The 14,144-nt window shown below is 44.8% G+C and overlaps 1 protein-coding gene across 1 annotated transcript in view; it reads left to right on the top strand.

The window, feature by feature from the left end:
- The window catches only part of LOC140719625 (bone morphogenetic protein 7-like), an 89,335-nt gene that overhangs the window by 63,842 nt on the left and 11,349 nt on the right, over window positions 1–14,144 (top strand). The window contains exon 2 of the mRNA XM_073034366.1: window positions 768–960. Coding sequence (XP_072890467.1) covers window positions 768–960 — 193 coding nt within the window. The remainder of the gene's footprint in view (window positions 1–767; window positions 961–14,144) is intronic.

The following is a 14,144-nucleotide window of genomic DNA, read 5'->3' as shown; positions in this document are numbered from 1 at the left end:
TTTCTCATTGGATTAATGCAAAGGAATCTGTCTTGTTGAATAATAGCAACAGACTGCTGATCTATTTCTCCCTGTATGGAAGATCATTGACTCCTTGTTACCTTTCCTAGCATGGGCCTCAAATGTGTTTCAAGAAACCTGCTCCCTTCCTCCGATGACTATCGCCCATCCAAAAGGTTAGAGGAAGAAGTCCTAGACAGTAACCAGTGATTATGGTGATTTCATCTAATCATGTAAACAGGTTCAAGACTAATTTTCAGCAGAGTTGATAACTTTCCTGAAATTGGGAATAGAAGTATGGAGTCAATCATTTGTTCGGTCAAATCATTGCGCACCGGAATGAGCCAACAGTTTAACCAGCGGCAACATTCGCTCCAGCCTGGTCTTGTCTTCGCCTGACTTACGAACCGGCAGGATTCTCAGATTTATTATCACTGACTTAGAAGATGTAAAGTTTGTTGTTTTGTGGCCGCAAAGTCACTCTTCGGATAAGTTTTGACAAGGAGGCATGCCCCCTTGCAATTCCATTGCATTAAAGAACATATTACTGTAATTTAAACTGTGAATTCTATGCCATTTTTTGTTGGTGTTGACGACAGACTGTTCTCTATTATCGTCCTTGTGCAGAACAGGGATTTCACTTGGGAGCAGATTCCAACAGGAAACGCTCTCATCACATCTGGTTCCCAAACCTGGAACATCATCGATAAAGGAATTGCAAGCCAAGTGTATGTATTCATTTTCTCTCTTTGTTGTTGTTTTGACAGTGGAGCACAATGAAGATGTTTTTCACCATGAGGCACTGTGGAAAGAATTTAAGTTTGATTTAACTCAGATCCCTCAAGGTGAAATGGTAACTGCAGCAGAGTTTAGGATCTACAAGAGAGCAAATGAGAGTTTTCATGGAAACATGACTCTTCACATCACAGTTTACCAAGTGCTGCAGGAGTTCGAGGACAGGTTAGTGCAAATTACAAAGTGCCTATGCAGTCATGTCATCTATTGTTTACAGAATTGGGAATATGTTCTCCTACATCCCCCAGCCTCGTCCCATTCTCTAATCCTCCGAGGAAAAAAACCTGGTAGCATTTTCTAAACATTTTTCCCTTTACTTCTTCTCTGAAATTCTTACTCTTCACAGACATCCACGAATATCAGAGAATGTGTACAGTATACAACCTGAAATTCTTACTCTTCACAGACATCCACGAATAACAGAGAATGTAGACAGTATACAACCTGAAATTCTTACTCTTCACAGACATCCACGAATATCAGAGAATGTAGACAGTATACAACCTGAAATTCTTACTCTTCACAGACATCCACGAATATCAGAGAATGTAGACAGTATACAACCTGAAATTCTTACTCTTCACAGACATCCACGAATAACAGAGAATGTAGACAGTATACAACCTGAAATTCTTACTCTTCACAGACATCCATGAATATCAGAGAATGTAGACAATATACAACCTGAAATTCTTACTCTTCACAGACATCCACGAAACTGAAGAATTTTCAGGTACTAAGTTAATCTAGCCCAGGGGTTCCCAACCTTTTTAATACCATGGACCATTATCATTAAGCAAGGGTTCTGTGCACCCCAGGCTGGGAGCCCCTGATCTAGACAGTAATTAGTGGGTTTGTTGACATTATCCCGCAGTGTAAAGCAGCTGGTAAGTAACAGCCTGCATTGTTTACACTATCTAAGAATGAAGATAAACATCTGGAGAGGTGACAACAGGTTGATGACTCTATTATCCGAGTATATTACGGCACAGTTAAAAGTTACTCGCTTTGGCACATCAAAGTGGTGTGACTAGTATAGTTAATGTCTCACAACTCCAATGACCTGGATTCAATCCTGACTTCTGCTGCTGTCTTTGTGGAGTCTGCATGTTTCTTTTTATGTCCAACAGACATGCCAGTAGATTCAATGGTTATTATAAATTGCCCTTGGTGTAGGTGGGTGATAGGATGTCTGGGAATGCAGGGGGAGAACAAGTTAAAGGGAAAATTGATGGAAGGGATGGGATGGCTCTCCGAGCTGATGTAGACTTGATGGGCTGAGTGGCCTCCTATGTTGTAAAGGAATGTGGAGGTGTGGATATATTAGCAGACTATTCAATCAGGAGGAGCATCACAGTTGAGCCTGATCTTGTTCTCCCCTGCTGCTGCAGCAGTACAATGCAATACGTGATAATCGAGAGAGGAAAAAACTGTGAATTACAATATATGTATATACTTTAGAAAGTTAAATTAAGTAAGTAGTGCAAAAAGAGAAAAAAGTAGTGAGGTGGTGTTCATGAATTCAATATCCATTCAGAAATCCGATGGTGGAGGGAAGAAGCTGTTCCTGAATCACTGAGTGTGTGTCATCAGGCTCCTGTACCTCCTTCCTGGTGGTGAAGAGACATGTCCTGAGAGATGGGGGTCCTTAATAATGGGTGTCACCTTTCTGAAGCACTGTTCCTTAAAGATGTCCTGGTGCCGGAGAGGCTAGTGCCCACGATGGAGCTAATTGAGTTCACTATCCCCTGCAATCACTTCAATCCTACCCATCGGAGCTATTCGCACAAAGTGCCTTCTTAATGGCGCCACTGGAAACAGACCAAACCCTGATTTTAGTATGACGAGCACAAGCTGATTCAAATTCACTGGAGATGGAAGCTGAGATCATTCTGGCAAAAGATGTTCAGGAACATCATTGCTTGTTTCCTGTTGAGCCCGTTAAGGAATCCCACTTCAGTATCTCCCACAAGGAAAAAGTTTTATAAATTGGTATACTGTCTCGCCACTGTATGCTCTCATTGGGTTAGATCATGCTGCTTCCTGCTGCTCAGAATTGGCATCTGTGTCCTCACCTTCCCGGACTAACCTGGGCCAGATTCTGATTGGTGATCTCGCTGACCTTCCATACCTGGGAGCCAGGCTCAACGAAACCTCAGCAACGAGTAGGCCTCAGGGAATATAACACTGAGGCCTGGCTCTGGAAAGATCTGGCAGCTTTTGACAAACGATAAAACTAAGGTTTTTCAGAACTTTTCGGAGTTTTTTAAAATGTCAATAATATCAAGAAAAATATTAAAATTTAAAAAATAAAAAGAACAATTAAAGAACTAATCAGAAATCAATGGAGCTGCTAAAATACAATATGGAAAAATAATTAAAAGGGAACACTACCACCTCCCGTTTCCCAGACTGGGAATCCCCTTTCAAATGAAGGGGGTCTCCAGGTGCGGTTGGAGAGCTGGATGCTCTTGCATAGTGCTGAGGAGTCCTAACAGGCCTGAACCTTGCTACAACTCCATGTAGAATCCATTGTCAAAAGGCAGCATTTGCCCCTCATCAACACCCAGACGTAACGTGGGTGTGCAGAGTTCAGGGACTTACCCGGCCGGCGATGGCTGCAAAGGGGCGTTGCCTTTGGAACCACCCAATCCAGCCAGCACAGCTTGGCATCGTTGTTTCCTGAAACGTACGTGGCCTGTTGGTCACACCAGAGGATCAGAACAAGCAACAATGGAGTGGCAGAGCCTGAATCACAGGAAGGAAATGGTCGGGCAAGGAAAGAACCGTTTATTCATAGGCAGACAGTTCAAATGAAAGGGTGCCAGCTCACTTCGACAGCGTTCACGCTGGAAGTCACCGATACTAGCAATCAAACCTGAATACATTTAGCAAAACATGTAGAATGAAAAGTTATAGCAACATTTCAATTTTAAATGATTTAGACAAAGATCGCTTTTCAAGTGCACAATGTTAGAATGACACAGCCAGCAGTTAGGGAGAAGTTTTATTAGTATTCAGGGCGGGGCTCCTGGTTGGAGCTGTTATTTGGATTTTTTTTTTGTTTCTTTTTATAACTGCTCTCAGTAAATTGGTTTCCTCCTAGACCCAACAGCCCATTAATTGAAAATCGCACTTCCTGGGTAGAGTGAGGAGCTGAGATAAAATCAAAAGATCAAAGGGTGTTATGTGAGGCAGTCTACTGGTTCCTGCTGAGAGCTTGTCTGCCAAGCTGATGGTTCGCGTTACAGGGATGCCTCGTCCCTGGACGTGCTTTCCGGACTCTCCCTGAGCTAGCTTGCTGCTCAATTGGCCTGCAATTTATTTACTTGTTTTTGTTTAGTGATACGGCATTGAGTAGATTTGAGCCACGCCGTCCCGGACGAACCCGGTTAACCCAAACATAATCTGGATGGTGGGAGTCCTTAATGATGGACACCACCGTTTTGAGGTACCACTCCTCGAAAGTGTCCTGGACGCCACAAAGTCTAGTGCCCATGAGGTTGCTGGCTAAGTTTACAACTGTCTACAGCTTATTTCGATCCTGTGCAGTGCCCCCCTACACCAGACGGTGATGAAGCCAGTTAGAATGCTCTCAATGTTACATCTACAGAAACTTGCAAGTGTCTTTGGTGGCACACCATTCTTGGTGCACCTGGCCTCTATAAGTCAGGGCATTGAGTATAAAAGATGGGAGGTCATAATGCCCTTGTACAGGGACTCTCGTCAGGCTGCACTTGGAGTACTGTGTTCAGCTTTGGTTGCTCGGCTACAGGGGGAGAAAAAGTTTGAGGGATCAGTTTTAGGGAGAAGTTGGACAGGTTAGGTCTTTGATCCTTGGAGCGTGAGAAGACTGAGAGGTGAACTTATAGAAGTGTATATAACCATGAAGGGGATAGGGAAGATGAATGCTCTCAGTTGTTTTCCCAGCGCCAGGGAGACCAGAACGAGAAGCATAGTTTTAACGTGAAAGGGGAATGATTTAATGAAAACGTGACAGAAAGGGTGGAGTCAGCTGCCAGAGGAAGTGGTTGACAGAGGTACAATAAGAACTTTCGAAAGATAGTTGGACAGGAGATGGACTGGAAAGGTTTCAGAGGTTGTGGGCCAAATGCTGGCAACTGGGACTCCTCGGATGGGAATTGTGGTCAGCACGACCATTTAGGCCTCAGGGCCTGTTTCCAAGCTGTGCGATTCTGAGACTTCATGAGTCTGATTCTGCACTTACGTCAGTCGAACGATTCTGATCAGCAGCAATCTCACGATGCCCATAAGACCATAAGACATAGGAGCAGAATTAGCCCCATTTGGACTTTCAAGTCTACTCCACCATTCTATCATGGCTGATAGATTTTCCCTCTCAATCCCATTCTTCTATCTTCTCCCTGTAACCTTTGATTCCCTGACCAATCAAGAGCCTATCAAACTCTTCTTTAAATATACCCACGACAGCCATCTGTGGCAATGAATTCCACAGATTCACTGCACTCTGGCCAAAGAAATTCATCCTTATCTCTGTTCCAAAGGCGCGTCCTTCTATACTGAGGCTGTGCCCTCTGGTCCAAGACTGTCCCACTATTTGAAACATCCTCTCCACATCCACTCCAGGGGAGTCTAACTCGGGGTCCATGGAGCCCCTGTTTAGTGGTATAGGTCCATGGCATAAAAAAGACTGGGATTTCCTGATCTCGGCCTTTCAATATTCAGTAGGTTTACAAAAACTGGCCCAGAGCCATCAAATGCTCCTCATACCCTTTCATTCCTGTGATCATTTTCATAAACCTCCTCTGGATCCTCTCCAATGCCAGCATATCCTTCCTTACATTCTTCACTGCTGTTTCCATAACAATTTCGTTTTTTGACCAGTCAAGGCTGTTAGCCCTGAGCTGAACCCCTGAACATGGAGGACTGGCAGACCACTCTTAGTCTGACCTCTACCCTTTGACCTGTTTGGCAAGGGTGACCCTACCAAGACCTGCAGTGTAAAGCCCTGACTCCAGCCAGCATAGCTCTCTAGATCATTGAGACACGCAAGCCTCCAAACCCTACGAAAAGGTTGTGGTTGTCTTGGAGGAGTACAGTATATTGCTGTAACACAGCAAAGCCTCCTGGCCCCTCTTTAAGTTGAAATTGGACAGTTCAAAATCTATGTGTTTGCCATCTTTTCTTGATCTTTTTATCCATGACAACTTTACAAAAACATGCTGCAAAACTAGTTCTGTAGCAGAATGTGCCAAGTTGTTAAATGTTGGTTAACAATTATTGGACCCAATTTGCTTTGGTCCTCTCTGATCTCTATTGAATGAACTCCCATTGCCAGAGACGTCTCTATCAATGGACTGGCCTGCAACCTCAGTGCTTTGCTTCTGCTTTAATTTTGTTCTTGCATCCTCTTTACTTACAACTTCAGCAGACAGAGCGTTATGGGTTTCAGAACCAACCTCAGAGAAGGGCCTTGGCCCGAAATGTCAACTGTACTTTTTTCCATCGATGCTGCCTGGCCTGTTGCGTTCCTCCAGCATTTCGTGTCTGTTGCTTAGACTTCCAGCATCTGCAGATCTTCTCTTGTTTATGAGAAGCAAGATTTCTAATACTGATCGCGTTTGAATCAAAGATTTAAGATTCAAAGCGCACTTATTGTCAAACTATGTATACAGTATACAGCCCTGAAAATCGTCTTCCCCATGGAGAGTCACAAACCAGAGAACCATGGGACCAACCTGTCCAAGGAAAAATGTCAAACTTCAAATCCCCCTCCCACCCTGTGCACAAAAAAAACACCCAAACAGCAACAAAAACACAAAACCAAAAGGTATATTTCACCACCGTTCAGTTCAGTGTTCGTTACCTGCAGGCCGCCTCGATTGAAAAATCGCTCAAAAGTAGCAACAAAAAAGAGTGAGCAGAACTAGAACACATCGTAAACCTGAATTAGAGTCCAAATCTGCAATCCGTGTGATGCACCATCAATAACTCTCGGAGACGGGAGGCAAATGATAGGCTTTTATTAGCTGCAAAAGTGACCACAACATCTTGGAGACTGAGGGAGGAGCAGTGCCTCCAATCGCCTTTATACAGGGGTCTGTGGGAGGAGCCACAGGAGCAGTCAGCGGGGGGGGGGGGGGGGGGGGGCGTGTCCAGACAGGTATACACATAGTTTACCACACTGTGTCAAATGCCAAACAACGTTCTGCAATGCCTTTTCCATTCACCATTCCCCGTTCCCATTTTCCTCTCTCACCTTATCTCCTTACCTGTCCATCATCTCCCTCTGGTGCTCCTCACCCTTTTCTTTCTTCCGTGGCCTTCTGTCCCCATCAGTCAGATTCCCCCTTCTCCAGCCCTCTATCTCTTTCACCAATCAGCTTCCCAGCTCTTTACTCCAACCCCCCCCTCCTGGTTTCACCTATCACCTTGTGTTTCTTCTCCCCTCCCACCACTTTCATACTCTGACTCCTCATCCTTTTTTTCTGAAGGGTCTCGGCCTGAAACGTCGACTGTCCACCCTTTCTCGTGTGTGTGTGTGTGTGTGTGTGTGTGTGTGTGTGTGTGTGTGTGTGTGTGTGTGTGTGTGTGTGTGTGTGTGTGTGTGTGTGTGTGTGTGTGTGTGCGAGTGAGTGTGTGAGTGTGAGCGTGTGTGTGTGTGTGTGCGCGTGTGAGAGTGAGTGTGTGAGTGTGAGCGTGTGTGTGTGCGTGTGCGAGTGAGTGTGAGCGTGTGTGTGTGTGCGTGTGCGAGTGAGTGTGTGAGTGTGAGCGTGTGTGTGTGTGTGCGCGTGTGAGAGTGAGTGTGTGAGTGTGAGCGTGTGTGTGTGTGTGTGTGTGCGAGTGAGTGTGTGAGTGTGAGCGTGTGTGCGTGTGTGTGTGCGCGTGTGAGAGTGAGTGTGTGAGTGTGAGCGTGTGTGTGTGTGTGTGTGTGTGCGAGTGAGTGTGTGAGTGTGAGCGTGTGTGTGTGTGTGTGTGTGTGTGCGAGTGAGTGTGTGAGTGTGAGCGTGTGTGTGTGTGTGCGCGTGTGAGAGTGAGTGTGTGAGTGTGAGCGTGTGTGTGTGCGTGTGCGTGTGCAAGTGAGTGAGTGTGTGTGTGCGTGTGCGAGTGTGAGTGTGTGTGCATGTGCGTGTGTGTGTTGCCTTTTCTGTTACTGGATTTCTCCTCTAGCTTGCGTGCTCTGCCAAGTTTGACTGCAAGTCCCAGCAGTTTGTTCATACTGAGCTCCGGTGCTTCAGACTCTACACATCAACTTCTTGTTCAGAGCCCATCTCAGATGTCAACAGCTGGTAGAGGCTTTTTATTGAAGAAGTGAGTTGATGTCTTCTTCAATTCTTTTCATTTTTTTTCCCAGATTTCACATATGTAACAAATAATGGGGGAGAAAATGGAACTGCCACGCTTCTGCAGTTTGGTTTGATTCACAGCTTCTGCTCTTAATTTGCCGTTGTGGTGAACTACATATACCTGTCTGGACACGCCCCCCCCCGCTGACAGCTCCTGTGGCTCCTCCCACAGACCCCTGCTGACAGCTCCTGTGGCTCCTCCCACAGACCCCTGCTGACAGCTCCTGTGGCTCCTCCCACAGACCCCTGCTGACTGCTCCTGTGGCTCCTCCCACAGACCCCTGCTGACAGCTCCTGTGGCTCCTCCCACAGACCCCTGCTGACAGCTCCTGTGGCTCCTCCCACAGACCCCGGTATAAAGGCAATTGAGGCCTGAGCCCTGCCCTCAGTCTCCAGGATGTAGTATGGTGGTCAGTTACTGCTTGTTCTTTCTTCCAGTCAATAAAAGCCAATATCTCGTCTCACGTCTCGGAGAGTTATTGATGGTGCATCAGCCGTCTTGCCAGTTTTTTGTTGGCTCAGCTTCACATGTGCCTTCCTTCACCATTCCCACCGTTGCTTACTTGGAGTTGCATCAATTGTCTCGGCCTCCCCCTGCAGTGTGTGAGGACGTGAGACTGACACCCACGACGCATCAGGCCAGCACCCTGCTGAGTTTGAGCATGGTGCTCATTATAGGAGCGTAAAAAAAAAATCAAAGATCTTAAAGGTTAGTTCTACTTGCCACACGTCCATCGAAACATTGAGACGTGGAGTGGAATGTGCCATTGGCGTCAATGACCAGCACAGTCTGAGGATTGGAGGCGGCCCACAATTGTTCCATCAGCAACAGAGTGTGCCCGTAACTCACCATCCCTAATTGTGCATCTTTGGAGTGTGGGAGGAAACCGGAGCACACGTTCTGTCTGGGGTACACCGTGTGAGGGTCGTATATTTGATTCTGGCCAGTCTGAGCACCATCATCCAATTATAACCAGCCATCTTGGTGCATTCACCACAAATGGAAATCCATCTTTTCAAAAGCTGTGGAACAAAAATGAATTTCATCTGGCTCAGTGTCTCCATTACCTCTCCTGAGCATGTGTGCCTCATTACAGTACTGTCAGTTAAGGCATTCTGCTGTCTTCTGATGACATTCTGATCTGGGTCCATGCTCACTTTCCTGATGATCATAAAATAACTGTGGTTTGTCTTTGGCTGGGTTTCTATAAAATGCATTCCTCCTTGCATTTATTTAACCCAATGACGTGTCTGGCCTATTTCAGAAACATGATTCTTTGTGTCTGAATTCCTTCATTCTCTACTATTATGGTCCTCTTCAGAATGCCATTTTACACCTTATTTTGATTCAGTGAAATGATCTGACTGTTCTGAATAGACGATGATAATGTCACGATACTGATAACATTAACAGCATTTCCCACCGAGATCATACCTTGCAGTTACATGACCTGGGCCCAATGAAGAAGCACTCTTTTTTTAAACTCAGAACTCGTAGACACGTACCTCCCTTCTCTACCACATGGAGCTCCCTCACATTTTCCAGAACTATTTCTGAGGTCAAGGCAACCCTAAAGATGCCAAAATTACAGAGGTGTGACAAATTGTTTAAGTCAGCAGAGAAGTCTTTGGGCATTTCGTTGCAGGTTCCCAATCAATAACTTTTAATATTTCTAATTCCACTTTGGTAAAGTCATTGAATAGTAGAAATGGTCTATTTGCATGGTCCATGCTAACTAATGCCCATTTAAGCTGGTGCTAGGAAAGTGATTCTGTGAAATTGGAGCAGCACTTTTCAAGGATACATCTAATCCTACCATCAGGGAGGAGGTACAGAAGCCTGAAGGCACACACTCAGTGATCCAGCAACAGCTTCTTCCCCTCTGCCATCCAATTCCTAAATGGACACTGAACCCATGAACACTACCTCACTTTTTAAATTTATATTTCTGTTTTTTTTCCACAATTTTTAATCTATTCAATATACATACACTGTAATTGATTTTCTTAATTTTTTTCTTTTTCTTCTATATTATGTATTGCATTGAACAGCTGCTGCTAAGTTAACAAATTTCACAACACGTGTTGTGAAGGGAATGAGACAGATTCTTTGGGTCTCAAAGGCAAGGGCTCTGGACACACAGTTTTAATAATAAGGAGTTTATTTACAAGGGGAGTAGAGTTTGGGAACAACACAAGCGGCTACAATATTCACACAAATGCGCTTAGAATGGACGAGCATGGGAAAAGTCGGGTTGGCAGTACAATACACAGGAAAATGGTGTGGGGACAGAGTACAGGTACACATACAAGCAAGGGAAAAGTAACTACGATACCCGCCAACCCTTGACTATGGACAGGCACAGCTCTCTACTACAGGGACAACAATAAATGCTCCCACAATCCTATTCTATGCACAGCTCACCACATGTCTCCAGCGTTGTATTGCAGTCTTCAGCCTGGAGTGAAGCAGGGTGGTCCATCAAGGATGGCAAAAAGAGAGCGAGCCAAGCACATGTCACACCCTTTATAGGTCAGGGGGCTGGAGGGTCCAGCCCAGGTGATTCACTAGGGGGCCAACGACTCGGTGCTAGAGGGGTTAATCCAATTAAGGTGGCCAGTGGTTAAGTGTGCATTGATTAGTTGGGAGGGGGTGAGATGTTGACTGGCATGTGGTGTGACCTCCGACCAGGTGAGGGCAGCACCGAACCGTGACAGGCACAGCTCTCTGGTTACGACATGCCAGCGATAATAAAGCTGATTGTGATTCTGATGGACGGAGGGTTGCTAGCAGATTCACAAAAGTGATATAAAAATGGGACATATTTCCACTAGAAATAGTATACGTGGTATGAGACACCACACTTACTGCACCATAACCCTGTCACACCAGTACTTGAACCTGGAAAGCTGCAGACACAATTCTATCAAAATCACGTAACAAAATGATATTCCAGCTTGATCAATGGAAAGGAGCACGTCGACTGCACTTTTTTCCATAGATGCTGCCTCCACCATTTTGTGTGTCTTGCTTGGATTTGCAGCATTGACAGGTTTCTCCTGTCTGTATTCGGGATTGATGCTTGCTTTAACTAGAATGATAAGTATGACGTCATGTATAATTTTTTAAAATTCTATTTAGTGATACAGTGGGGAACGTGACTTTTTTGACCCAATGAGCTGTGGCACCCAGCAAACCCATCTATTTAACCCTAGCCCAATCACAGGGCAATTTAACCTGCTAACCAGGATGTCTTTGGACTGTGGGAGGACACCCACATGGTCACGGGGAGAACGTACAAACTCCTTACAGTCATTGAATTGAACTCTGAACTTGGACACCCTGAGCAGTAGGAGCGTGGCGCTAACCGCTGGGTTACTATGGCACCCCCATACAGAAAGTAGAAACACAAATCTAAGTTCCTTATTACAAAGTCATGATTTGTCATAAATAATAATAATAAAGAAAATTATTAGAAAATAATGCTTATAATTGCAAATCACCCATTCTTCTTTGGTTTTGAAGGATCACTACTCTGAAATTTCAATCACGCCTTTATTCCTAATAGCATCCAATCTAATTGTTGCGAATAGTTATTTCCTGGTGCCATTTCCATTTGCACAGAGAGGAGAAACCGAACCAGTTTCTCACCCCATTCATTCCATCAACAACAACCTACTTTTACAGAATGCTTTTAATATGGTAAAATGCCTAAAGACACCTCGCGGCGTCATTATCAAATACATTTTAATATGAGGCCGCTTAAAGAAAGATTAGGTCAAGAAGTCAAGGAGTTTAAAGAACTTCTTAAAGGAGGAGATAAGTCAAGTTGATGGTCATTTAACTATATACATGTATAACATCAAATGAGACAACGTTTCTCCGGACCAGGGTGTAAAGCGCCATAGTACTTACTACACACAATAATTTCAGAAAGTAAGAATTAAATCTACAACTGAATGACTCACAGATAAACAAAGCAAAGTGCATAAATTAAATATTGTAGGGTACAATACAAATTATCTGGCGACACTTCAAATATGGTATGACAGGGAATTGAGAAGTCTAACGGCCTGAGGGAAGAAACTGTTTCCCACCCCGACCATTCTTGTCTTTACGCATCGAAGTCTCCTGCCTGAGGGAAGAAAGTCAAAGAGGATGCTGGATGGATGGGTGGGATTTTTGATAATACTGTGTATGCAGTGCTCCTGATAAATATCCCCAGTGGATGGTAGGGAGACCCCAGTGATCCTGTTGGCCTTACCAGGAGACAGAGGGCTTGTTTGGAAAATCTAATTACTGAAAGCCCAACCTGTTGAAGGGACTGTTGTGAGAGAAATATTAAAATCAGCATTGCACATTTGGAGGAATCAAAAAGATCTTGGAGGGTTCACAATGAAAAAGACCCTTCAGCCCAACAAACACATACTAACCCTTATCCACCCATTTACACTAACCTTACATTGATCTCATTCTCTGTTTCCCCCTGATTTTACCACTCACCCCAAGGGGGGGGGGTGGTCAATTTACAATGACCAATTAACCAAGATCTTTGGAATCAGGGAGGAAATTGGAACACCTAGAAGAAACCACGCAGTTACAGGGAGAGCTTGCAAGCTCCACACAGACAGCCCCAGCGGTCTCGGGCACTGCAAGGTAGCATCTCCACGGTGACGTCCTGTAGGAATTCGATTTGACCGTGAGCCATTTCAGGTAAACCAGAAATCTGTGGGAGTCGAGATACAGAGAGCGGAGCTTTGAGTGAATCTGGAGTCACAGGTTGTGGGAGACGTGAGGCCAATAAAGAGGCCATTGAAAACCACGGTAGCAAAGAGGCTTGCGCAATGCTATTATGGCTCGGGGTGTCAAGAGTTTGGAGTTCAATTCTGACGCTGCATGTGAGGAGTTTGCACGTTCCCCCATGGCTTTTCTCCAGGTGCCCTGGTTCAGAACCAGAATCGTTTAATATCACCGGTATTTGTCATGAAATTTGTTAACTTTGCAGCAGCATGACAATACAGTACATAATAATAGAGAGAGAAAACTATGAATTACAGTACTTATGTGTGTGTGTGTATATATATATAATTGTTGATTAAATAAGTAGTGCAAAAAAAGAAATAAAAAATAGTGAGGTAGTGTTCATGGGTTCAATGTGCTTTCAGAAATCATATGGCAGAGGGGAAGAATTGTGAATCGCTGCGTGTGTGCCTTCAGGCTCCTCTACCTCCTACCTGATGGCAGCAATGAGACGAGGGCATTCCAGAGACATTCAGATTAGTAGGCTAAATGATCATGGTAAATTGTCCTGTAATTAGACTAGGATTAAATAGGTGGGTTGCTAGGCAGTTGGGCTGGAAGGTCCTATTCCATGATGTGTCTCCAAATAAAATAAAGACAGACAAATAAATAAATAATAAATAAATTTTAGCCCTGTTGACAAAAGCATGGCTGAGGATTCTGGCAAAAAACAAATGGGCCATGGGCAGGAGGGATACTGAGAAGAATGGTCTTGGTGATGGAACAGGTACGTGGTAGAAAGCTGACTGCGTCGTCAGGTGGGGTGTCAAGGTTTTAAATATTCCCATTCAGCGTGGCAGAGTGACGAGAGGGAAAGCTGGAGGGAGTGGATGAGTAAGGAAATGGGTCCATGTTAAGGACACTGGCTTTCGGGCTTCATGGTTTAGCTGGGGGAGCTTCTGCTTATCCAAAGTCAGATGAGGACAAGTAACAGTGGAAATCGGTGCAATGGGAGTTTAGCTCATAGAAGGGAAGCAACAGACGTGCTGGAAGTCAATGACGTTATAAAAACAAGAGAGTCTACAGATGCTGGGAGTCTAGAGCCACACACGCAAAATGCTGGAGGAACTCAACAGGCCAGGCAGCATCTATGGAAACGAATAAACAGTGGATGTTTTGGGCTTGGACCCTTCGTCAGAACTGAGAAGGAAGGGGGAAGATGCCAGAATCAAAAGATTGGTGGAAGGGAAGCAGGATGGCTAGAAAAGGTGACTCGTGAA

This window comes from Hemitrygon akajei, chromosome 32, assembly GCF_048418815.1.
Source record: "Hemitrygon akajei chromosome 32, sHemAka1.3, whole genome shotgun sequence".
NCBI classification, from domain to species: domain Eukaryota; kingdom Metazoa; phylum Chordata; class Chondrichthyes; order Myliobatiformes; family Dasyatidae; genus Hemitrygon; species Hemitrygon akajei.
The sequence above is the reverse complement of the archived record's forward strand: the minus strand, read 5'-3'. Positions and strand labels throughout refer to the sequence as shown.